The sequence below is a fragment of the Trachypithecus francoisi genome, unplaced genomic scaffold (assembly GCF_009764315.1).
Source record: "Trachypithecus francoisi isolate TF-2019V2 unplaced genomic scaffold, Tfra_2.0 Lachesis_group4, whole genome shotgun sequence".
NCBI classification, from domain to species: Eukaryota; Metazoa; Chordata; class Mammalia; order Primates; family Cercopithecidae; genus Trachypithecus; species Trachypithecus francoisi.
The window spans coordinates 79,157,738-79,182,362 of NW_022681469.1; the positions used below are offsets into that span (position 1 = coordinate 79,157,738).

The 24,625-nt window shown below is 38.9% G+C and overlaps 1 protein-coding gene and 1 pseudogene across 4 annotated transcripts in view; both read left to right on the forward strand.

Annotated features, from left to right (window-relative positions):
* The first annotated feature begins 40 nt into the window (after nt 1-40).
* GLCCI1 (glucocorticoid induced 1) overlaps nt 41-24,625 on the forward strand; it is a 138,374-nt gene continuing 113,789 nt past the window's right edge. For all 4 annotated transcript variants that reach the window (XM_033193442.1, XM_033193445.1, XM_033193444.1 and 1 more), the window contains exon 1: nt 41-1,160. In XM_033193442.1, the coding sequence (XP_033049333.1) occupies nt 710-1,160 (451 nt within the window). In that variant the 5' untranslated portion in view covers nt 41-709. The remainder of the gene's footprint in view (nt 1,161-24,625) is intronic.
* On the forward strand, nt 11,459-17,283 carry LOC117072959 (annotated as a pseudogene).

The following is a 24,625-nucleotide window of genomic DNA, read 5'->3' on the forward strand; positions in this document are numbered from 1 at the left end:
ATTGTCATTGGACACTCCTTCTCTCACTCCTATTCCAGAACCAGTCACTCGAGTTCTGGTGGGGAGCCCCTAAGCCAATGGAAATGCTCGTTGCGGCAGCTGCCGGGTCCTGAGCGCTGGGAGGCGGTGCCGGTGCCGGGGGCGGGGTGCGGCTGGGGCGAATTAGTTGCCATTCGAGTGAGGAGTAGGTAGAAGCGGCGGCGGCGGCGGCGGCGCGGACTACGAGGAGCGCCAGCACCTCGAGGCCCTTTCTCTCTACCCTGGTCCCCAGAAGCAGGGGTCCCGGCCCTTCCTGCAGCTGCCGGGTTCTCCCGTGCGTGCAGCCCAGCGAGGGCTGAGGAGAAGGCTGCGAGTGGCCCTCGGGGCTGCGTAATCCGGGCGGTTGCCCTGTCAGCGCGATGCCTGGAGCGGTGGCTTCGGCGGCGGCTCCAGGCTCCTTGCGGCCCCGGCCGTGACCGCCACGCCGAGCCCAGCCGGGCGGTTGGGGCCGTTGGACGTTGGTTTTCGGAGCCTTCCCATCCCCCCTCGCCGAGGCGGCGGGGGTGTGCGTTGGGGAGAGGGAGCCCTGAGACTCCTCCCCCACAGCGATACCCCTGCCCCTCCCCTTTACACACTCGCACGCACTATCGCGCCGGCTCCCACACGCTCGCGCGCCTCCCGCCCCGCGCCTCCGTGTCGGCCGGCGGCGTCCAGGGCCCGCAGAGCCACCATGTCCACTGCCTCCTCATCCTCCTCCAGTTCCTCTCAGACCCCTCATCCCCCGCCGCAGAGGATGAGGCGCAGCGCCGCGGGGTCCCCGCCCGCCGTCGCCGCAGCCGGGAGCGGGAACGGTGCGGGCGGCGGCGGCGTGGGCTGCGCCCCGGCTGCGGGAGCCGGCCGGCTGCTGCAGCCCATCCGCGCCACGGTGCCCTACCAGCTCCTGCGGGGCAGCCAGCACAGTCCCACGCGCCCGCCCGCCGCCGCTGCTGCCGCCTCGCTGGGCAGCCTTCCGGGGCCCGGCGCGGCCCGCGGCCCCAGCCCGTCCAGCCCGACGCCGCCGCCGGCCGCAGCCCCGGCGGAGCAGGCGCCGCGGGCCAAGGGCCGCCCGAGACGGTCCCCAGAGAGCCACCGGAGGAGCAGCTCACCTGAGAGACGGAGCCCCGGCTCGCCCGTGTGCAGAGGTAGCGAGCCCAACCCTCCCGTCCTCCCGGGCTGCGTCTCCCCGACGGTGCCCTCCGTGGAAACTTCAGCCGCTTCGGGCTTCTCTTTGCTAGTGCATTATCGAAGGTGTGAAAGTGGCTTTGGGAATCTCACCCCCCTGCGGTCGCTGCGGGGCTTGGAGGAGCGAACTGAAAAGCAACTTTTATTTGACCCTCATGCCGCCCCTCAGATTTTCTCTTCCATCACTCGCCTGCTTCGAGAGGTTTTTCAGTTTAAGAGCTGGCTAGCTCATTCGTGTGTTTGCTGTTTGTAGCCGGGGAAAGAGGAGCTGGGCGAAACACTTAAACACGCACACAAACTCTTCAGCAGCGGATAAGGTGGTGGTTGTAATCTCTACAGTCTCTTTGTGCTTTCCTGCAAAGTTCCTAACGTGCCTATAACTACCGGGGTAATTTTTTTATTTTTTAGAGGGATGGAGGTTAGTTATGATGTAAGGATATCGGCTGGATGTAATGATATCTGCTAGAGGGGACAGTTTTGAATGTGCAATTGAAGTGTATACGGTTTTTTCCCTCAGTTCTCCCTCCCTCCCTCTCTCTCTCTCCCTCCCTCTTTCCCCTCCTCCACCCCCCTCTCCCTCTCTCTTTCCCTCTCTCTCTTCCCCTCCCCTTTATATATTCATGCATCAGAGCGCTCCTGCACTGGAAACAGTTTATGCTCAACCGGAGATTTTCATGGTAAATTTCTGAAAACTTATTTCTGGAACGTGTTCGTTTTTTCCTTCCATTTTTAAGTACACTTAACAGTTTAGTTGAGCTGTTGAAGGATCTCAAGTTTCTTTTTTGTTAGGTGTCAAAGGTAATGGTGAGCTGGTGGATGCTGTGGGTTTCCCTTAGTGTTTTCTGTTTTGCTTTGGTTTTGTTTATGTCTAGGGACACAGTGCATGATCTAGTTGAGCCCTGGGGGAGAAAAGGAAGATTAGCCAAAACAGGGACTTAAAGCTCATAAGGGAGAGTGGAATAGCTAATATTATTAGATACCAGCCTAGAGCTACAGATGCTGCTGCTGCTGCATTGTGGAGGGAACAGATCATGCTGGGTGGAAAAATCTCTGCTTGGAAGGGAAACACTGTCAAAGTCTGTACATTGTTTATGTGGTATGTGGAATTTTTTTTTTAATGGAGTTTTCTTGAAGGTGTTGGAGAAAGTGGTTGTCTGCATTATGATACATTGCAGTCTTGGTGTTTTTGTTTTAATATTTCAGACCTGTAATTAGCATGTTGCTAACGCACTTGTTTTCTGACCACTTGATGTTGAACCAGTGTAGGATGTAGTGCAGTGGGATGAGTACATGAGCACCAAGAAATACATCCTGTAATCTGTATGCACTGGGAGGAATATGCTCCTCCACTCCTCCCCCAGGTCAAGCCAGCTGCTGCAGAAACTGACATCCTCCAGCAAATCCTGAATGAATGAATGAAAACAACGTGATCGCCCTAATAATGACCACAACTGAACACACATCTTTGGCTGTATTTTATAGAAAAGGCCACCATTTTCTAACAGATTAATGCCATATGCAACTCTTGCGCATTTTCTAGAACTGTATGAAATGAGAAATAACAGAATGAACAGAAAACTGTTACATAAATTTTTTAGTGATTTTGCTTCAACAGTGCACAAATTAAGTTTTGGGATTTTCTTGTAGGGACTAAGAGGCATAAAATAAGCATTGCAGATTGTGGGTCTTGTGGGTGTAAGAGAAGTTTCAGCAATTGCTGCAGCAACATAATGGTCATCTAGTACCCTCCTCCCCTTTTGTATATAAACACTAACATCTTACAACAGATAATAGTACAACTTGTTTTTCTGCATCCTTCAAAAGGCTTAATTGCTTAGGAATTACATGCTCCATCATCAAGCAGTTTTAATGAAATTTGTGATCTGGCTTAAACTATTCTCTTTGTTGTAGTATGGCACATCCGAGTTTAATGCGATTTTAATGCAATCATGATGAAAACACTTTTCTGAGTCCGGTTGTGCAGCAGACAGATTTGCAGTGTCAGAGAGCTTGTGTTGGGAATGCAAGGGCTTTCTTTGCTAGAGATGTTTTTCTACTGTTTTAAACACCAAGTGGTTTTGTTAGTTTTTTACATTGAAGTGATTTTTGAATGCGGGCTTGTGTACTCCCAGTTCCGTGATTATATTACTCCTATGTTACTTCTCCATGTCCCGCCTTTTACCCCCACTACCCAAATTAAAACTGTCCTACTAATCTATTCTGTTTCCTTAGCCATTTAAAATCCATGATCTGAACAGTTGATTTAATTTTTAGAATGATTGTCTTCTCACTTTCTTTTGAATGCTGTAAGGTTCTGACTTGAGTGGATTTTAGCCTCCACTGGTCAAGGCTCCTGCCGCTGCCACTGCTGCTGCAGACACTGACATCACTATACTGCATGAATGAAAAACAACAACGTGCTCCATTTCTTCCTCTGCTCTCCACCTCCTCCTTTTTCTGCACACTTCAGTGTATGTGTGGGTGTGTGTGCGCGCGCAAGAGGGTGTTAAAACTGCGTTTGAAACTACATTTTAAAACATTAAGTAGTTGATGGCTCAAGGGGTAGGTATATAGTAGAAAGGCATATTGTTTATGAAAAACTGCAAGTGCTGTGGGCATTTGGACTAAAGGTGACATAACTGAGCATTCAGTATTTCATGCATTTCATCTGGAGTGATGATTATAGGAGAAAATATGGAAGCTTAAAATTTTTTTATGATTCTTTTACCAAAAAATTATGAAACAACACAATTTCTAAATACATTATGTCATTATCTGCGTCTTAAGCATTCTTAATGTGAATATTTGTAGGGCTGAGGCTAGAGTAACAGAGAATTGATATCAGATTGTTTCACAAGGCTGAGGAAAAGCTGAATTCTATAAATAGGAATAGTCAATTTTAATATTATAATATTAATTTATACAACCCAGGAAAAATGGTAATTTCCTTTATTTTTGTAGCATAGTTTTAAATAATTTAAATGGTTACCATAATAGAAATACATAAATTGCCCAACACCTTGCTGTATATATAGAGGACATGGAGTTTTACAAATTGAAACTGTTTTGTTTGTGCTCATGGGTCATCCTCTTTTTGCTTGTTTTCTTTTTTTCTTTTGTATTTCTAAAACTTCGAGGTTTGTTATTTACATTCGTTTCTGTACTTTTGCCATTAGTAAAATGTCATCCTCCCTCTTGTTTGGTTCTGAAGGGTCTTGCAGTGGTGAATGACAGGCTGCTGAATGAATCCTCAGGCTCCCTGTGATGTGTTTGTAATAGATGTAAAATCATAAAGTATTATGCAAATAGTTATTTTTTTTGTAATGGTAATACATAAAGTCTACCTTTGAGATAAATAGAGCAACTCAAATGAGAAAAAGCAGGATGTTAATGTTAAAATTAATGATCTTTAAGCTAAAATCATTAGTAACAACCAAAAGAAAATATAATAAAGTTGCTTCTTTTTGAAACCTCACAGAGCAGAACCCGTGGATTTAAACATAGAACAAATATAGTTTTACTGTCCAAGATAGTAAGTAGGAAATGCAAATCTTTGTGTGTGTGTGTGTGTGTGTGTGTTTTGTAAAGATAGAGCATTAGGATGAATTATAAGTTCTAAAAGATGTAAAAACAGTCATATTTAGAGTACTCTGGATGGAGAATACAGATTATTTTTAAGTGTACCAAATCTAATAAAAACATGGAAGAGCTTGTAATTTATATAACTCCTGTTATGAAAAATAGCATGTGTTGGTTCCTGATTTAACGTATCAGGTTTATTTAGGCCTAATACGCTACCAGATTGCTAACTCTACAGTGAAATTTGATTAGACTTTTTCATGAACATCTTGAGAGCCACACTGTTTTATACGTAAAGAAGTTATGATTCTATTCTAAGAGATAATACAAATACAATGTTAACCACATGTAATATGTTTGCCTGTGTTTTCAGTCTTTATCTTTTCCTTAAATTTATCTTTTTAAGTCATTTTTATACTGTTCTCAGTGGAATACAAAACATTTTAATAACTTTTTCTCTTTTAAAAGAGATACTCAGGTATTCTCTTTCTATAAAGTTTATTCTCAGGCTGATATTCTTGGAAATTAAGATCCTCCCTTTCCATTTTAAAATTAATTAATTTTCCTAGAGTGCTTATAGAAACTTGTTTCAAAGCTTTCTTCTACTAGAGTGAAAATACATTAACGTTTTAGCTTTTTCTAAAGAAACAGGTTTCACATACTGACTTTTGGGAAAGGTTTTCATTCTCAGAAAACTATACTAGAGAGCAGCAGTGTTCATTATTTACAGAACTAATTTTTTCCATCAATTATCTCATGGTGCCTAAAATTTGTGGATCAATGAGTGAATAGCAAAATAGATAAATGAATTTATAGTTATTTAATCAAAATCTGTCTTATTTTCAAAGATTATATTCCTCTCAAATAACTGTTATTCTAACTGTATTGAATATTGAATACCTAGCATGTGTAAATCACCTTAATCAGTTTTTAACTGTATGTAAAGTTCTGTGTGTATATATTGAACTGGAAATCATTTTATTAATTACAGTACTTTTTACTGAAGGACTGCATTGTACATTTCTGCAAGGACTTAATGCAAATTAGCATTTGTACTTTGGGGAAATGTTAAAGGATAATGGCATCCTTGTAATTTTTATTTTACTTGTGATAAGTCAGACTACATGTGAATAAGAAAATAAAGGAGTAACTGGGCTCCACAGCAGTGAATAGAATGGAAATAAATGACAGTGTTCAACAAATGGCTAGTCGGAGAGGGTTTTCCTTAGTCTGAAATTTTAAAAAATTCTAGAAGTCTGTTTTATTAAAACGTTCACAGGTAGTTAATAATCCGCTACAGAGTATATTCTAATGACTTAGTTCTTCTTAATTTTAGTTTGGTCTTTTCTCCAGAACTTAACATTTCCAGACACCACCAAGATAGACTTTTTGGCAGCCCTTGTCCTAGTCTGTGTCTGACACTGTTTTTTGTCTTCAGTATATAATTTATTCTTTTATTAAGTGTCTGAGAAGCTAAATCACTGACACTCTTTTTGTGCTACATACTGTTTAATTATTTTAACAAGAGGTTGAATTTATGTAACTTCTGGTCTCTGCCAAAAGTAAGTGGAGGAAAGAGAATACAAGTACTCATATATTGATATTGAAAGCCTGGGGAACTGATGGAAGAGCAGATACTACCTGTGTTTCCCGCTACTCTTCATCTGGACCCTTGAAAGTGACCATAAGTTGACTCATCATGTAGCTATTCTAGAAGAATTTTTGTGCTTATTCTGAAAAACAAATTATAATGGATTAGCAATAATTCTGAAAAGTCTAAGGATTTTACTTATATTATGAACAAATTGTGGGAAAGTGTTTCACTGTAGCATGAACAAACATGGCAGATACCTTTAAGCAGTGTTGTTTATTCCAAGTGAATGTTACTGAGGCGCATACCAAGAGGCAAGTTCATGAGTACCTCAGTGACTTCACCTATACTATGCTGTGTCTCTAGTTGCAGGTAGGAAGGAAGAAAACATGTATTTGTGTGCTAACTATATACTAAGCAAGTGTACTTTGATTCAGCAAGGATTTAGGATGTGGATCTTCTCATTCCAGATCCAGTGTTCATTCCATAAAACTATCCTGTTGCTCCTAACTAAAAAAGACTCTGATGTTGATGATCAGCTGTGATTTCTGAGCTAAAAGAATGACAAAGGAATTGGTTTTCTTTTGTTTCCATGGCACTATTATGCTGTGCTGGGATGTGATCTGACATTTTCAGAATGTCTAAAAATGTGAGACCTACTTTGTTGAATGTAACTAAAATAAAATATAGATGGATTGGCCATTTTTCTCCATTTCTTTCTTGCATAAAGAGAGAGAGGCAGAGAGAATGTGTGTGTGTGAGAGAGAATTTCTTGTTCCTGAGACAGAGAGAGAAATTCTTGATTCTGGAGATAGGAACATGATTGTATCTGGCCTTTCTTACATGTAATCAGAATCTGTACTGTCCTCGAATCACTTTATAGTGAATATAAATGCTTTTCTCCCCTTTTCTCTCTTCATAAATGTTAAAAGTTAATTACATATGGTGCTAAACTGATGAAAACTTCAGGATTCACTAAACAGAGACTGGTCTCAGGTGATTGTCCCAGCAACTGGCACTAGGTTGATTCAGCCCTCCCAAAAGACAGCAGGCTCCCAAGAGCCTGTAATTTGTGGGTTGAACTGTGTACATATATAACTTAATGAAGTTCACCATAGTACACCTTAATGATGGCTCACCAAAAATAATGATGATTTAAAGAAGCTAGTGGGCCAGGCGCAGTGTCTCACGCCTGTAATCCCAGCACTTTGGGAGGCTGTGGTGGGCAGATCACTTGAGGTCAGGAGTTTGAGACCAGCCTGGCCAACATGGTGAAACCCTGTCTCTACTAAAAATACAGAAATTAACTGGGCATGGTGGTGCACCCCTATAATTCCAGCTACTTGGGAGGCTGAGACACGAAAGTTGCTTGAACCTGGGAAGTGGAGGTTGCAGTGAGCCAAGATCACGCCATTGTACTCCAGCTTGGGCAACAGGAGCGAAACTCTTTCTCAAAAAAAAAAAACGAAATGAAACTGGTAACCCATGGTTGTGTGGCAAGGTCAGTGTCCAAAATTGTCTACCAGGTTTTTAGAATTGTTAAGAAATCCTGCTGGGCATGGTGGTTCACACCTGTAATCCCAGCACTTTGGGAAGCTGAGGCAGGCAGATGGCTTGAGTTCAGGATTTCAAGACCAACCTGAGCAACATAACAAGACCTTGCCTCTACACTAAATACAAAAATTAGCCTGGGCATGGTGGCACACTCCTGTAGTCCAGCTACTCAGGAGGCTGAGACAGGAAGATATCTTGAGCCCAGGAGGCAGAGGTTACAGTGAGCTGAAATCACCCCACTGCACTCCAGTCTGGGTGCTAGAATGGGGTGCTGTCTCAAAAAAAAAAAAAAAGTTAAGAAATCCACCAACCATCCAGATGTGTTTCGTAATGAAAAGGCAAAAACTGCTACAACTTCCTGTCTAGTGTTACTGAAGATCAAATACTTATTAACTACTGACAGTAATAATTCCTTATTTATTCTGTATGACCATAAAGAAAACTTTTGTGAATAGTTCCATGTAGCTAATTTTAACTTTTACATTACTAAAAAATTAACTTTCTGATGAAACATTTTCTAACATTATTACACACTTGGTTGTTAAGCACAGTGAACAAGATATAAAGGAACTCCTTGTGGCTTGATTAGCTTCATTAATAACTTATTGATAACTTATATACATAAAAATGATTACTATAGATGATACTGAGAATAAGACTGAGTGAGTATTGACTGACTAGATAGAGTTGCACTATAACTGATTCTATAAATTTGCTTTTGGGATTATTTGCTGTTTTTCTGATGAAAGTGGAGCAAAGCATGTTTGACTGGACTAGTCCTTGATGGTATAACCCGGCTGTTTTCTCTAGAACTAATTATCAAATGAAAGACCAGAGCAATTATTTTCCAAATGGTTCCATAGATATGTCTTAGACACATAAATGTATCCTGAGAAATACTAGATTTGGAGTCAAGAAACTTGAGTTATCTTTTCAGTTTTGACATTTGACTTATGATAAGCCACTAACTGCATCTTATCTTCTGTGTTTTTAAAATGAAGGGAATAGGCTTTTTAAGATTTTGGTTGGGTAGGGAAAAGATTCTGCTATTGAAAAGAAAAAGTTTATTAGGCTAGATGATTCTTAAAGTTTTTATTTATTGAACTTTTATGCCAACTACTAATCTTTGGTAGAATCCAATATAAGGTACTTTTATTAACCTCTTTTCACAGATGAGGAAACGAGGTCCTGGGAAGTTAAGTAATTTGCCCAAGATCAGGCAGCATGCACAGGGCTCTTGTAATGCTCTAAGTCCTGACTTCAAGATAGCTGAAAGTTGTTGTTGGAACCCAGTTAGTTATGGGGCAGGAAAGTATGCACAATGTATTATCCCACTGCTTGTACAGTTAAGTCATAGAAAGGCTAAATATAGCTTTGGGGCGGTGAAGGAAGAAGAGAAAGCTAAATGGGACTAGACCCTAGTGTGCATGGAACTTAAAATAGCTGCAAGTATCCCCAGTAAGTATACCATCATTGCGCCTTCCCTTTGGTCCCTAAAGGACCTATTTTGTTTAGACAGAATTTAGCATTTGATTTTTAAAAACTTCTGTTCACTTGACATTTCAAAATCTGAGTAGAATAAGGTCTCTTTTTTGTATATTCATATGTGGCAGTGTAAACTTTTAAAAATCTGCCCATTTATAATGTAGTATATGGCTACTTTCAGCCCCATCATTATGATTCTCTACATTTATCATCCTTTGATATTTTAGCAACTTTCAACATAGTATCTTTTTATACAACACTGTCATGGCAAAGCAAGGCACACTACCTTAAAAAATTTTGTTTATATCTACTTGGCTGTTTCACTTCTTTTAGGTTTGTTGATATAATACAGAAAAGAAATTTTAATCCCTATTTTCATAATTACTTCCAGGGTGTTTTGGCATTTTTTTCAATGTCATTTGTGCTTTCTGTAAGTTCTGCATAGTAGTAATGTGGAAATGATTTTCTTTTATAAGTAACACTAGAAATTGTATTTGTTGTTAGGAGATTAAAAGTATTATATAGAGTCTTTGTGATGGATAAAGTTTCTCATAACATTTCTTCTGTAATTACATTTACTTTTCTAGTTAAATATATCAGTTATACATTGAATTAGTGAAGTGTAATGCTGGTATCTTAGAAGATAATAAAAACAGGACTCAGTGGCTCAGGGTTACATCAAGTCTAGCCATATGGAAACTTTACTATTCCTCATACAAACTTGTGAAGTGATCTTTCCATGAAGGTACAAAAATACCATAGTAAAATATAGATTGGTTTATAAACAAAAGATATTTATAATATCTTTTGAAGTTCTGTAAGTGCAATTTTAGTTCTTCTAAAGTATTCTTGGAGTTACTCTGACACATTGCCCCTAAAAGACTCCATCAACTGTCCTCTTTCTGCTTTAAGTCAGATCATTTAAGTATCTAGGACTTAACTAAACTGGTGTTGGCAAACATTGCTAAATGCAGTTTCATTAGTATTGCAAAAGTGAGGATTTAGACTGTGCTCAGATATTAGATTCTTGAAAAAGGCTACAGTATTCTGCAATATTTTGATCATATAGCTTAAAAAGTATATATTAAAGGTCTATTAATACTTTACATGCCAGAGTGACCTCTTCTTTAAAAAAAGAAAGAAACGCATTCAGGGAATTGCGTTTGCTCACTTTTTATCTTTTTGGGTAACAAAGAGTGGGTCAAATTCTTAGCTGATTTTCCTTGTTCAGAAATATACTATTATCCTTGTTCAGAAATATACTGTTCTCACTGAGCTTTCGATTTTATATATGAATTATTTATTTCTAAGTTAGCTTGAGCTTTTTCTGGTGTTCTGTTTTGAAGTTGCCACTCTGTTTATTTGTATTTTTCTTTCATTAGATGAAGCTTAAAATATTAATCGTTTCATTCTATGGTTTCCATAACATGCTTAGATCTAATGTATCTCGCTGCCTGTACATATTATAATATTATACTATAGTTTAGCCTTGGAGGATGTCACTGGCCCTTTCTTTCTCTGTACACATATACATTAGTGCAGAAGTCTGAACTGTATTGTTGGATGTGGCTTCTTGTGTAGTAATGTAGTAATATGTAGTAATAATGTTGTGTAGTAATCTTGGGCAGTGATGCCTTGTGAGGCTGTTGAGATAAGGAGGACTTGACTTTGGCTAAATATCTGCTATTGCTGAGCTAGAATGGGAAGTGACAAACTTTTCATGTGTTGTATCACCATTTACCTGAAACCTTGGTTGTTTAATGCACAGTGACCCATTTTTCTTTCTTTTCTTCTTTCTTTTTCTTTCTGTCTTTCTTTCTGGCAGTGTCTCTCTGTGTTGCCCAGGCTGGAGCACAGAGGCATGATCTTGGCTCACTGCAACCTCTGCCTCCTGGGTTCAAGTGATTCTCCTGCCTCAGCCTCCCAAATATCTGGAACCACAGGAGTGTGCTACCACACCTAGCTAATTTTTTGGTATTTTTAGTAGAGACGGGCTTTCGAACTCCTGGCCTCAAGTGATCCGCCTGCCTCGGCCTCTCAAAATGCTGGGATTACAGGTGTGAGCCACTGGGTCTGGCCCTATTTTTCTTTCTTATAATCAGACTTTACCTATCTTCAGTTTCTATTGACTTTTTGTTTTTGCCTTAAAGAAATATTAGCAACCTCCCCAGGGTTTATAGCTGAGGAGGAGTGGGTGCCATGGTGGTTCTACTGGAGACTACTTTGGGCAATGTGGTTGTTGATTTATACACTGAGCAGCAGCCTTGCAACTGTGAACTTTTTGAGAGCAGGTACCACGGTTTAAGGACATTTGTAATGGCAGTGCCAAGCATCTAGAAGGTACTCGCCTGCTTTAATTTCTTGAGATTGTACAAAATAAAATATTACAATTATTGCCTTATTCACAGTGTACAAAGGGATTTTGTCATACAAACTGTTGATTCTATAGGGACTGGTCACGGAGGAGAGTTTATTTTTGGCCAATTGTATGGTGATCAAGCAAGCTTTTTTGAGACAGAAAACGTCCCAAGAGTTAAACACAAGAAGAAAGGCACAATGTCCTTGGTGAATAATGGCAGTGATCAACATGGATCTCAGTTTCTTATCACTACAGGAGAAAATCTAGATTACCTTGATGGTACCATACAGTATTTGGTGAGGTGACAGAAGGCATTGACATAATTAAGAAAATTAATGAGACCTTTGTTGACAAGGACTTTGTACCATATCAGGATATCAGGATAAATTATACAGTGATTTTAGATGATCCATTTTGATGGCACTCCTCATTTACTAATCCCTGATCTATCACCAGAACCTACAAGGGAACAATTAAAGAGTGGTAGAATTGATGCAAATGAAGAAATTGATCATTTCAAAGAAAGGTCAGCTGAAGAAGTAGAAGAAATAAAGGCAGAAAAAGAAGCTAAAACTCAGGCTTTACTTTTAGAATGGCAGGACACCTACCTGATGCAGATATTAAACCTCCAGAAAAATCTGCTGTGTTTGTAAATTGAATCCAGTGACTACAGATGAGGATCTGGATATAATACTCTCTAGATTTGGGCCAATAAGAAGTTACAAAGTTATCTGGGACTGGAAGACAGGAGAAACCATCTGTTATGCTTCTCTTTTTCTTTCTTTCTGTCTTGTCTTGTCTTTTTCTTTTCTTTTCTTTTTTCTTTCTTTTGAGATGGAGTCTCACTCTGTTGCCTAAGCTGGAGTGCAGTGGCGTGATCTTGGCTCACTACAGCCTCTACCTCCTGGGTTCACGTGATTCTCCCCACCTAGCCTCCCAAGTAGCTGGGACTACAGGCGTGCACCACCACACCGGGCTAATTTTTGTATTTTTAGTAGAGACAGGGTTTTGCCATGTTGGCCAGGCTGGTCTTGAACTCCTGACCTCAGGTGATTCACCTGCCTCGGCCTCCCAAAGTGCTGGGATTACAGATGTATGCTTTTATTGAATTTGAAAAGGAAGAAGACTGTGAGAAAGCCTTCTTAAAAATGGACAGTGTACTTATAGATGACAGAAGAAAACATGGATTTTAGCCAGTCTGCTACAAAGGTTAAATGGAAGGAAAAGGTGGGAAGTACAACAAGAGTGATTTAAAGGAGTATAAAAAGGAACAGGATAAACCATCTAATTTGGTTCTGAAAGATAAAGCCCAAACAGGAGGCAAAATATGCTGTTGTACTAGATGAGCAGGCAGAAGACTCAAATTCAAGTCACTCACACACAAGGAAAAAACACAAGAAGAAAACCCATCACTGCTCTGAAGAAAAAGAAGATGAAGACTGCATACCTATCAAAAATACTAATCCAGATAATTATAGAGAAAGTTTGGAGTTTGGTCACTATGAAGAAGAAGAAAGCTGTTGGGAGAAATGAAAGAGTAAAAAGAGAAGTTGAATCCCTGAATAGACCAAAAGCAGGCTCTGAAATTGAGGCAATAATTAATAGCCTACCCACCAAAAAAAGTCCAGGACCAGATGGATTCACAGCCGAATTCTACCAGAGGTACAAGGAGGAGCTGGTACCATTTCTTCTGAAACTATTCCAATCAATAGAAAAAGAGGGAATCCTCCCTAACTCATTTTATGAGGCCAACATCATCCTGATACCAAAGCCTGGCAGAGACACAACAAAAAAAGACAATTTTAGACCAATATCCCTGATGAACATCGATGCAAAAATCCTCAATAAAATACTGGCAAACCGGATTCAGCAGCACGTCAAAAAGCTTATCTACCATGATCAAGTGGGCTTCATCCCTGGGGTGCAAGGCTGGTTCAACATTCGCAAATCAATAAACGTAATCCAGCATATAAACAGAACCAAAGACAAGAACCACATGATTATCTCAATAGATGCAGAAAAGGCTTTTGACAAAATTCAACAGCCCTTCATGCTAAAAACGCTCAATAAATTCGGTATTGATGGAACGTACCTCAAAATAATAAGAGCTATTTATGACAAACCCACAGCTAATATCATACTGAATGGACAAAAACTGGAAAACTTCCCTTTGAAAACTGGCACAAGACAGGGATGCCCTCTCTCACCACTCCTATTCAACATAGTGTTGGAAGTTCTGGCTAGGGCAATCAGGCAAGAGAAAGAAATCAAGGGTATCCAGTTAGGAAAAGAAGAAGTCAAATTGTCCCTGTTTGCAGATGACATGATTGTATATTTAGAAAACCCCATCGTCTCAGCCCAAAATCTCCTTAAGCTGATAAGCAACTTCAGCAAAGTCTCAGGATACAAAATTAATGTGCAAAAATCACAAGCATTCTTATACACCAGTAACAGACAAACAGAGAGCCAAATCAGGAATGAACTTCCATTCACAATTGCTTCAAAGAGAATAAAATACCTAGGAATCCAACTTACAAGGGATCTAAAGGACCTCTTCAAGGAGAACTACAAACCACTGCTCAGCGAAATCAAAGAGGACACAAACAAATGGAAGAACATATCATGATCATGGATAGGAAGAATCAATATCGTGAAAATGGCCATACTGCCCAAGGTTATTTATAGATTCAATGCCATCCCCATCAAGCTACCAATGAGTTTCTTCACAGAATTGGAAAAAACTGCTTTAAAGTTCATATGGAACCAAAAAAGAGCCCGCATTGCCAAGACAATCCTAAGTCAAAAGGACAAAGCTGGAGGCGTCACGCTACCTGACTTCAAACTATACTACAAGGCTACAGTAACCAAAACAGCATGGTACTGGTACCAAAACAGAGATATAGACCAATGGAACAGAACAGAGTCCTCAGAAATAATACCACACATCTACAGCCATCTGATCTTTGATACACCTGACAAAAACAAGAAATGGGGAAAGGATTCCCTATTTAATAAATGGTGCTGGGAAAATTGGCTAGCCGTAAGTAGAAAGCTGAAACTGGATCCTTTCCTTACTCCTTATATGAAGATTAATTCAAGATGGATTAGAGACTTAAATGTTAGACCTAATACCATAAAAACCCTGGAAGAAAATCTAGGTAGTACCATTCAGGACATAGGCATGGGCAAGGACTTCATGTCTAAAACACCAAAAGCAATGGCAACAAAAGCCAAAATTGACAAATGGGATCTCATTAAACTAAAGAGCTTCTGCACAGGAAAAGAAACTACCACCAGAGTGAACAGGCAACCTACAGAATGGGAGAAAATTTTTGCAATCTACTCATCTGACAAAGGGCTAATATCCAGAATCTACAAAGAACTCAAACAAATATACAAGAAAAAAATAACCCCATCAAAAAGTGGGCAAAGGATATGAACAGACATTTCTCAAAAGAAGACATTCATACAGCCAACAGACACATGAAAAAATGCTCATCATCACTGGCCATCAGAGAAATGCAAATCAAAACCACAATGAGATACCATCTCACACCAGTTAGAATGGCAATCATTAAAAAGTCAGGAAACAACAGGTGTTGGAGAGGATGTGGGGAAATAGGAACACTTTTACACTGTTGGTGGGATTGTAAACTAGTTCAACCATTATGGAAAACAGTATGGCAATTCCTCAAGGATCTAGAACTAGATGTACCATATGACCCAGCCATCCCTACTGGGTATATACCCAAAGGATTATAAATTACTCTACTACAAAGACACATGCACACGTATGTTTATTGCAGCACTATTCACAATAGCAAAGACTTGGAATCAACCCAAATGTCCATCTGTGACAGACTGGATTAAGAAAATGTGGCACATATACACCATGGAATACTATGCAGCCATCAAAAAGGATGAGTTTGTGTCCTTTGTAGGGACATGGATGCAGCTGGAAACCATCATTCTTAGCAAACTATCACAGGAAGAGAAAACCAAACACCACATGTTCTCACTCATAGGTGGGAACTGAACAATGAGATCACTTGGACTCGGAAAGGGGAACATCACACACTGGGGCCTATCATGGGAGGGGGGGGGGGGGGGGGAGGGATTGCACTGGGAGTTATACATGATATAAATGATGAATTGATGGGTGCTGACGAGTTGATGGGTGCAGCACACCAACATGGCACAAGTATACATATGTAACAAACCTGCACGTTATGCACATGTACCCTAGAACTTAAAGTATAATAAAAAATAATAAATAAATAAATAAAATAAACTAATAGTGCTCACAAAAAAAAAAAAAAAAAAAAAGAGACTGAACTCAGAACCGAAGTCGTAGCTGATCTTGAGAGAGGAATGGCCATTATAGTAATAGTCACAAATCCAAATACCAGACATCTTTACGAAAGAGAAAGGAGTAAAAAGAGACTGAGGCAGAAATCCAAAGAAATCCAAAGATAAAGAAAAATCTAAGTACAGATGAAAGATGAAGAGGCAGAATTGAGTGGCCAACATATTCACCCTTGTCTAACTTAGAGTGCCAGGAAAGCAGATGTTCAGATTTTGTGTCAAAGCTTGTTATTTTTTTCATACTGGGATTATCACCCTTTAGATTATTAATACTGATTATATAGGGCACTGAAAGAACTCAGCGTTTTCTTTGTATACTTTTTTATGATAATTTTATTGTTATACATAAATGGTAGTCTTCATTTTTGAAGTCTTTCACATTTTTACTGTTTTTTTTTAAATGAAGTATTGTATATTGCCAAAATACATAGACATGTACTTATAAGGAAAAGGGATAATAAATATGAATATCTGTGTACTCATCAGCCAGCTTAAGATCTAGAATACTGCCTACACTTTAGACGTCCCATAAGAACCCTGACCCTCTCAAGTAATTATTTGGAAATTTGTGTTGGTCATTTGCTTTGTACATAGGTATCTCTAAATGAAATGTTAATTTTGTATGTTTCTCATTTTTGTATAGATGGCATAATGTTTACTTTTGTGGCTTTCATTTTTATTGCTGTATAGTATTACATGAATGCTTCTGTTGATGGACATTTGAGTTTTATTTATTTTTGTTTTTGCTGTTGAAACAATGCTGCTGTGAACATTGTCTATGTAGGAGTTACAGTGCCTGATCATGTGCTATGAGTATCTTCATTTGTATAAAATAATGTCAAATTATAAAAAATATTAGACTTATAGCCTTTAATTACTATTCAGGTGTGTTAGCTAATCTTTAGGACACTTGCCCAGTTGTACTTTGTATTAAACGTGTGGTCAAAAAATAATGTGTTTATGCAGATATTCCTGTTCAATGAAATACATGTTATAGTTAACTTCTTGGTAAAGGAAACAATGTTAAATGAACCATATTTTGTGACTTTTCTTTTTTATGGACATATGGAACACTGAAGAAAATCTTATGGCCTCTGACTATAATGATATAAGAAACCATATAAAATTGTATGTAGGAATTTTAGGAAATAGGGAGGTTTAGGAAAAGTAATGAAATTAATTAAAATTAATACTTGTTTTGTTAATCTTAAAATATTCTTTTTTGTTAATTTTTAAAATACTTTATTGCTATAAAATGCTAACATTCATTTAACTTCAGTGAATTGTAATCTTTTTTTTATTATACTTTATATTCTAGGGTACATGTGCACAATGTGCAGGTTTGTTACATATGTGTACATGTACCATGTTGGTGTACTGTACCCATTAACTCATTATTTACATTAGGTATATCTCCTAATGCTATCCCTCCCCACTCTCCCCACCCCAGGACAGACCCTGGTGTGTGATGTTCCCCTTCCTGTGTCCAAGTGTTCTCATTGTTCAATTCCCACCTAGGAGTGAGAACATGTAGTGTTTGGTTTTCTGTCCTTGTGATAGTTTGCTGAGAATGATGGTTTCCAGCTGCATCCATGTCCCTACAAAGGACATGAACTCATCCTTTTTATGACTGCATAACATTCCATGGTGTATATGTGCCACATTTTCTTAATCCAGTCTATCATTGATGGACATTTGGGTTGGTTCCGAGTCTTTGCTATTGGAAATAGTGCCGCAGTAAACATACGTGTGCATGTGTCTTTATAGCAGCATGATTTATAATCCTTTGGGTATATCCCCAGTAATGGGATGGGCTGGGTCAAATGATATTTCTAGTTCTAGATCCTTGAGGAATCGCCACACTGTCTTCCACAATGATTCAACTAGTTTACAGTCCCACCAACAGTGTAAAAGTGTTTCTATTTCTCCACATCCTCTCCAGCACCTATTGTTTCTTGACTTTTTAATGATTGCCATTCTAACTGGTGTGAGATGGTATGTCATTGTGGTTTTGATTTGCATTTCTCTGATGGCCATTGATGAGCATTTTTTCATGTGTCTGTTGGCTGTATGAATGTCTTCTTTTGAGAAGTGTCTGTTCATATCCTTTGCCCCCTTTTTGATGGGGATGTTTGTTTTTTCTTGTAAATTTGTTTGAGTTCTTTATAGGTTCTGGATATTAGCCCTTTGTCAGATGAGTAGGTAGCAAAAATTTTCTCCCATTGTGTAGATTGCCTCTTCACTCTGATGGTAACTTCTTTTGCTGTGCAGAAGCTCTTTAGTTTAATTAGATCCCATTTGTCAATTTTGGCTTTTGTTGCCATTGCTTTTGGTGTTTTAGACATGAAGTCCTTGCCCATGCCTATGTCCTGAATGGTATTGCTTAGGTTTTCTTCTAGGGTTTTTATGAGTCTCTAATTCATCTTGAATTAATTTTTGTATAAAGTGTGAGGAAGGGATCCAGTTTTAGCTTTCTACATATGGCTAGCCAGTTTTTCCAGCATCATTTATTAAATAGGAAATCCTTCTCCCATTTCTTGTTTTTGTCAGGTGTATCAAAGATCAGATGTTTGTAGATGTGTGGTATTATTTCTGAGGACTCTGTTCTGTTCCATTGGTCTATATCTCTGTTTTGGTACCAGTACCATGCTGTTTTGGTTACTGTAGCCTTGTAGTATTGTTTGAAGTCAGGTAGTGTGATGTCTCCAGCTTTATTCTTTTTGTTTATGATTGTCTTGGCTATACAGGCTCTGTTTTGGTTCTATATGAAATTTAAAGTAGTTTTTTCTAATTCTGTGAAGACAGTCAATGGTAGCTTGATGGGGATAGCATTGAATCTGTACATTACTTTGGGGAGTATGGCCATTTTCATGATACTGATTCTTCCTATATATGAGCATGGAATGGTTTTCCATTTGTTTTTGTCCTCTTTTATTTCCTTGAGCAGTGGTTTGTAGTTCTTCTTGAAGAGGTCTTTGATGTCCCTTGTAAGTCGGATTCCTAGATATTTTATTCTCTTTCTAGCAATTGTGAATGGGAGTTCACTCATGAGTTGGCTCTCTGTCAATTATTTGTTTATAGGAATGCTTGTGATTTTTGCACATTGATTTTGTATCCTGAGACTTTGCTGAAGTTGCATATCAGCTTAAGGAGATTTTGGGCTGAGACAATGGGGTTTTCTAAATATACAATCATGTCATCTGCAAACAGGAACAATTTGGCTTCCTCTTTTCCTAATTGAATACCCTGTATTTCTTTCTCCTGCCTGATTGCCCTGGCCAGAACTTCCAACACTATGTCGAATAGGGGTCGTGAGAGAGGGCATCCTGTCTTGTGCCAGTTTTCAAGGGGAATGCTTCCAGTTGTTGCCCATTCAGTATGATATTTGCTGTCGGTTTGTCATAAATAGCTCTTAGTATTTTGAGATACATCCCATCAATACCAAATTCATTGAGAGTTTTTAACATGAAGGGCTGTTGAATTTTGTCAAAGGCCTTTTCTGCATGTATTAAGATAATCATGTAGTTTTTGTCTTTGGTTCTGTTTATATGCTGGATTACATTTATTGATTTGTGTATGTTGAACCAGCCTTGCATCCCAGGAATGAAACCCACTTGATCATGGTGGAAAAGCTTTTTGATGTGCTGCTGGATTTGGTTTGCCAGTATTTTATTGAGGATTTTTGCATCGATGTTCATCAGGGATATTGGTCTAAAATTCTCTTTTTTTGTTGTGTCTCTGCCAGGCTTTGGTATCATGGTGATGCTGGCCTCATAAAATGAGTTAGGGAGGATTCCCTCTTTTTCTATTGATTGGAATAGTTTCAGAAGGAATGGTACCAGCTCCTCCTTGTACCTCTGGTAGAATTCGGCTGTGAATCCGTCTGGTCCTGGACTTTTTTGGTTGGCAGGCCATTAATTATTGCCACAATTTCAGAGCCTGTTATTGGTCTATTCAGGGATTCAACTTCTTCCTGGTTTAGTCTTGGGAAGGTGTACATGTCCAGGAATTTATCCATTTCTCTAGATTTTCTAGTTTATTTGCATAGAGGTGTTTATAGTATTCTCTGATGGTAGTTTGTATTTCTGTGGGATTGGTGGTGATATCCCCTTTATCATTTTTTATTGCATCTATTTGATTCTTCTCTCTTTTCTTCTTAGTCTTGCTAGCAGTCTTTATCAATTTTGTTGATCTTGTCAAAAAACCAGCTCCTGGTTTCATTGATTTTTTGAAGGGTTTTTTGTGTCTCTGATCTCCTTCAGTTCTGCTCTGATCTTAGTTATTTCTTGCCTTCTGCTAGCTTTTGAACGTGTTTGCTCTTGCTTCTCTAGTTCTTTTTTTTTTTCAGATTTTTTTGTTTTTTAATTATACTTTAAGTTCTAGGGTACATGTGCATGACGTGCAGGTTTGTTACATATGTATACTTTTCTCTAGTTCTTTTCATTGTGATGTTAGGGTGTCAATTTTAGATCTTTCCTACTTTCTCTTGTGGGCCTTTAGTGCTACAAATTTCCTTCTACACACTGCTTTAAATGTGTCCCAGAGATGCTGGTATGTTGTGTCTTTGCTCTCATTGGTTTCAAAGAACATCTTTATTTCTGCCTTCATTTTGTTATGTACCCAGTAGTCATTCAGGAGCAGGTTGTTCAGTTTCCACGTAGCTGAGCAGTTGTGAGTGAGTTTCTTAATCCTAAGTTCTAGTTTGATTGCACTGTGTCTGAAAGATAGTTTGTTATAATTTCTGTTCTTTTACATTTGCTGAGGAGTGCTTTACTTCAAACTATGTGGTCAATTTTGGAATAAGTGCAATGTGGTGCTGAGAAGAATGTATATTCTGTTGATTTGGGGTGGAGAATTCTGTAGATGTCTGTTAGGTCTACTTGGTGCAGAGTTGAGTTTAATTCCTGGATATCCTTGTTAACTTTCTGTCTCATTCATCTGTCTAATGTTGACAGTGGGGTGTTAAAGTCTCCCAGTATTATTGTGTAGGAGTCTAAGTCTCTTTGTAAGTCTCTAAGGACTTACCAGTAATTTTAAAATATTATTCTATTATTGAATTAAATGCCTCAAAATATAAAATATATAGTGCAGTAGCTGAATCTTTGATTGTTTGACCCCCTGTATTATTCCATAATTAATGTAATGATTCTAGAGGCTTTAATAGTTTAGTTATGATTTTTCATTTATCTTAATGTTTCTATAACTCTGTATTCAAGGTAATTTTGGTGCATATCTGTGCTTCACCAAATAATACCATGTCATTTTTAGTATTCCAGCATCTACCATGGTTTCCGGTGTTTAGAAAGCCAGCCTTGCAGTGAATATTTGTTAAATCCTTACATAGGGTTTATATAGAGATTTCTGTTTAGCTATATATGTTCACATCAGTGATTTGAACCCAGCTACATGAACAATGATTGTCAGGGCATGCAACTCCTGTGAATATCTGACAGAGGTTAAAATTAATAGAGTATATTGTGTTGTCCATTTTGTAAAAATGCCTAATGATTTAGGTAACTGATGGTTTTTTTTTTTTTTTTTTTTTTTTTTTTTGAGACGGAGTCTTGCTCTGTCGCCCGGGCTGGAGTGCAGTGGCCGGATCTCAGCTCACTGCAAGCTCCGCCTCCCGGGTTTACGCCATTCTCCTGCCTCAGCCTCCCGAGTAGCTGGGACTACAGGCGCCCGCCACCTCGCCCGGCTAGTTTTTTGTATTTTTTTAGTAGAGACGGGGTTTCACCGTGTTAGCCAGGGTGGTCTCAAACTCCTGACCTCGTGATCCGCCCGTCTCGGCCTCCCAAAGTGCTGGGATTACAGGCTTGAGCCACCGCGCCCGGCCTAACTGATGGTTTTTATGTTCATTTAAGGCCTGTTATTCAGTGATGGTGGTGGAAAAACACTGATTTAGACTTTCACACAAAATAGAAGGAGCTGGGTGCTCTTGCTGGTAGAGATAGGTAGGATAAAGATGGGTGATGTCAGCATAGTCCACATTGTAAAAGATAGAAGATAGTTTTCCACAGAGTGAGTTTCTAAGTGACATTTTAAGTTCTATTAAGTGAATTTTGATTTAGTGAGGCTCCATGGAATCAGCTTCTGAATTTTTGTTTGTTTCTTTGAGACAGGTTTCACTTACCCAGGCTGATGGCGGTGGTGCAGTCATGGCTCACTGCAGCCTCAGCCTCCTGGGCTCCAACAGTCCTCCCATTTTAGCCTCCTGAGTATCCGGGACCACAGGCGTGTACCACTACGCCTGGCTAATTTTTTAGTGTTTGTAGAGATGGGTCTCCCTATGTTGCCCAGACTGGTCTTGAACTCCTGGGCTCAAGGAATCCTCTCACTTTGGGCTTCCTAACTGCTGGTAATAGAGAGCCACCACTGCTGACCCTGAGTCTGTTATACTTAGAGAAACTAAACCATCCATGCCCAAAATTTGGTGGGCTCTTCAAATTAAAAATTCTGATGTTTTTGTAGTCCCTCCTAAAGACTGTGGTAATACTGAGCTCCAAGTAAGGAGAATGTGAATTATATATTAATTTGAACTTCACCGTAATGTCAAAACTTTAAACTGTAAAGCAGATTTTGAGGTGGTTATTTGCTCTACACAGTATCTAACTTATGTGCAAGTAAAATGATCCAATTTACAAAATGTTATTTATACAAACTTTTTAGGAAGTCAGTTATACAAGGTTGAGGTTCATCTGATGTTGTAAAAACATATTAACTGAATAGTGTAATTTCTCATTGCTGAATAAAATGTTCTACTGAAATTTAGCAAAATTAATATCCTAAGAAGCTATTATAAACAAACATGAATACATCTTTTCCGTTCCCTTTCTAGTCTTGAGTTTTACAATTCTGAGGAATGTGGTATTCAAATAACCCATAAAAGGGAAATAACTCATATATACTAATGATTTTCTCACATTTCTCTGAAAAGATATGCTTACATTGGATAAATATTCCAAGACTTTTTCTGGAATATTTTGTCCTTATTAAAAAAAAGTATTACTTCATTTATAATAGGAAATTATTCCTAACCAGCTTCATATTTCTCTCCTTCTTCCAGGAAAAACTTTGACAAAACATTCTACTCTTGTCACTGTCAAGGGGACAGAGCAATAAGCGTAATTAGACTCCAAATATGATTAGTGCTGTAGATTATGGTTTTCTGTATAATTGTATATTTCTACAGGCTGATTTTAATTTATTGTTTCTGTGTATACTTAAGGACCAAGAGAAATGGTGTATGTATGTGTATGAGAGATATAGAGAGGGAAGGAAGGAGAGGGAGAAAGAGAAAGAGCAATAGCATGCGCACCCTAAAGTTCACATTCCTTTTTCAGCAATCACTGGATAATCCCTGGCTCCTGACATTTTCTCCATACAGAGTAGAGGTTCATTATCACCTTTGCATAATACTTTAGGTAATTTTAATATACTGAGGGTTAGTGACTTAGGATTTGCTTACTTCGTATAAGATAAAACCAATGACGGGCACACATTTACCTTTGTAACAAACCTGCACGTCCTTCCTGCACATCTATCCCGAAACTTTGAATTTAAAAAAACCAGTGAACACCCAACTAGACATATTCCTGAATGTCTTCCTTGTGATTTAGGGGAAGTTTACTATTTATAGTGTTATATTTCCTTCCTGGAAGCATTTCTTCAATGCTGAACGCTTTGACTAAACTGTTTACCTCAGAGTTATTTGGTAAGATATAAGTTTGTTGTGTGTGGGTTTGAAGAAAAATAAATCAGTTTAGATGTAAATCCTTTCTTCTGAATCATATAATATAATTTTAGAATGGCAATCCTGTTATCTGCAGTTTAATTTTCTTAACAAATGCATCATAATTTTCTCTGCTGGAGTTGGCTTTGTAATTTTTGAGTGGAAGATTATGTTGGTATTTAAATTCAAACTTGAAACAAGCATTGAAAAGTGTAATTACTGCATTTCTATTGGCTGGAAATGGGTATTTTTATAATTGGTACCTCTGTATGGCAAGTTAAAACAGACATGATCCTTACACATTCTACAAGTTTACAAATCTGAATTTTTTAAAGTATCATTATAACTGTCTTTAGATGTTTTGCTCATGGTTTTTATCTTCTTCTTGATCCTGTTGCCATCTGCATAAAAAGTTTTAAAGTGTATTCAACCTATTTTTCACAAAACAGAATATATCATACCCTCTTAGTACAGGAATTCGTATTCAATTTACATGCTTTGAAAAAGTGACCTAGTGTGGCTGGGCGCAGTGGCTCACGCCTGTAATCCTAGCACTTTGGGAGGCTGAGACGGGCGTATCACGAGGTCAGAAGATCAAGACCATCATGGCTAACACGGCGAAACCCTGTCTCTACTAAAAACACAAAAAATTAGCCGGGTGGGGTGGCGGGCACCTGTAGTCCCAGCTACTTGGGACGCTGAGGCAGGAGAATGGCGTGAACCTGGGAGGCGGAGCTTGCAGTGAGCCGAGATCACACCA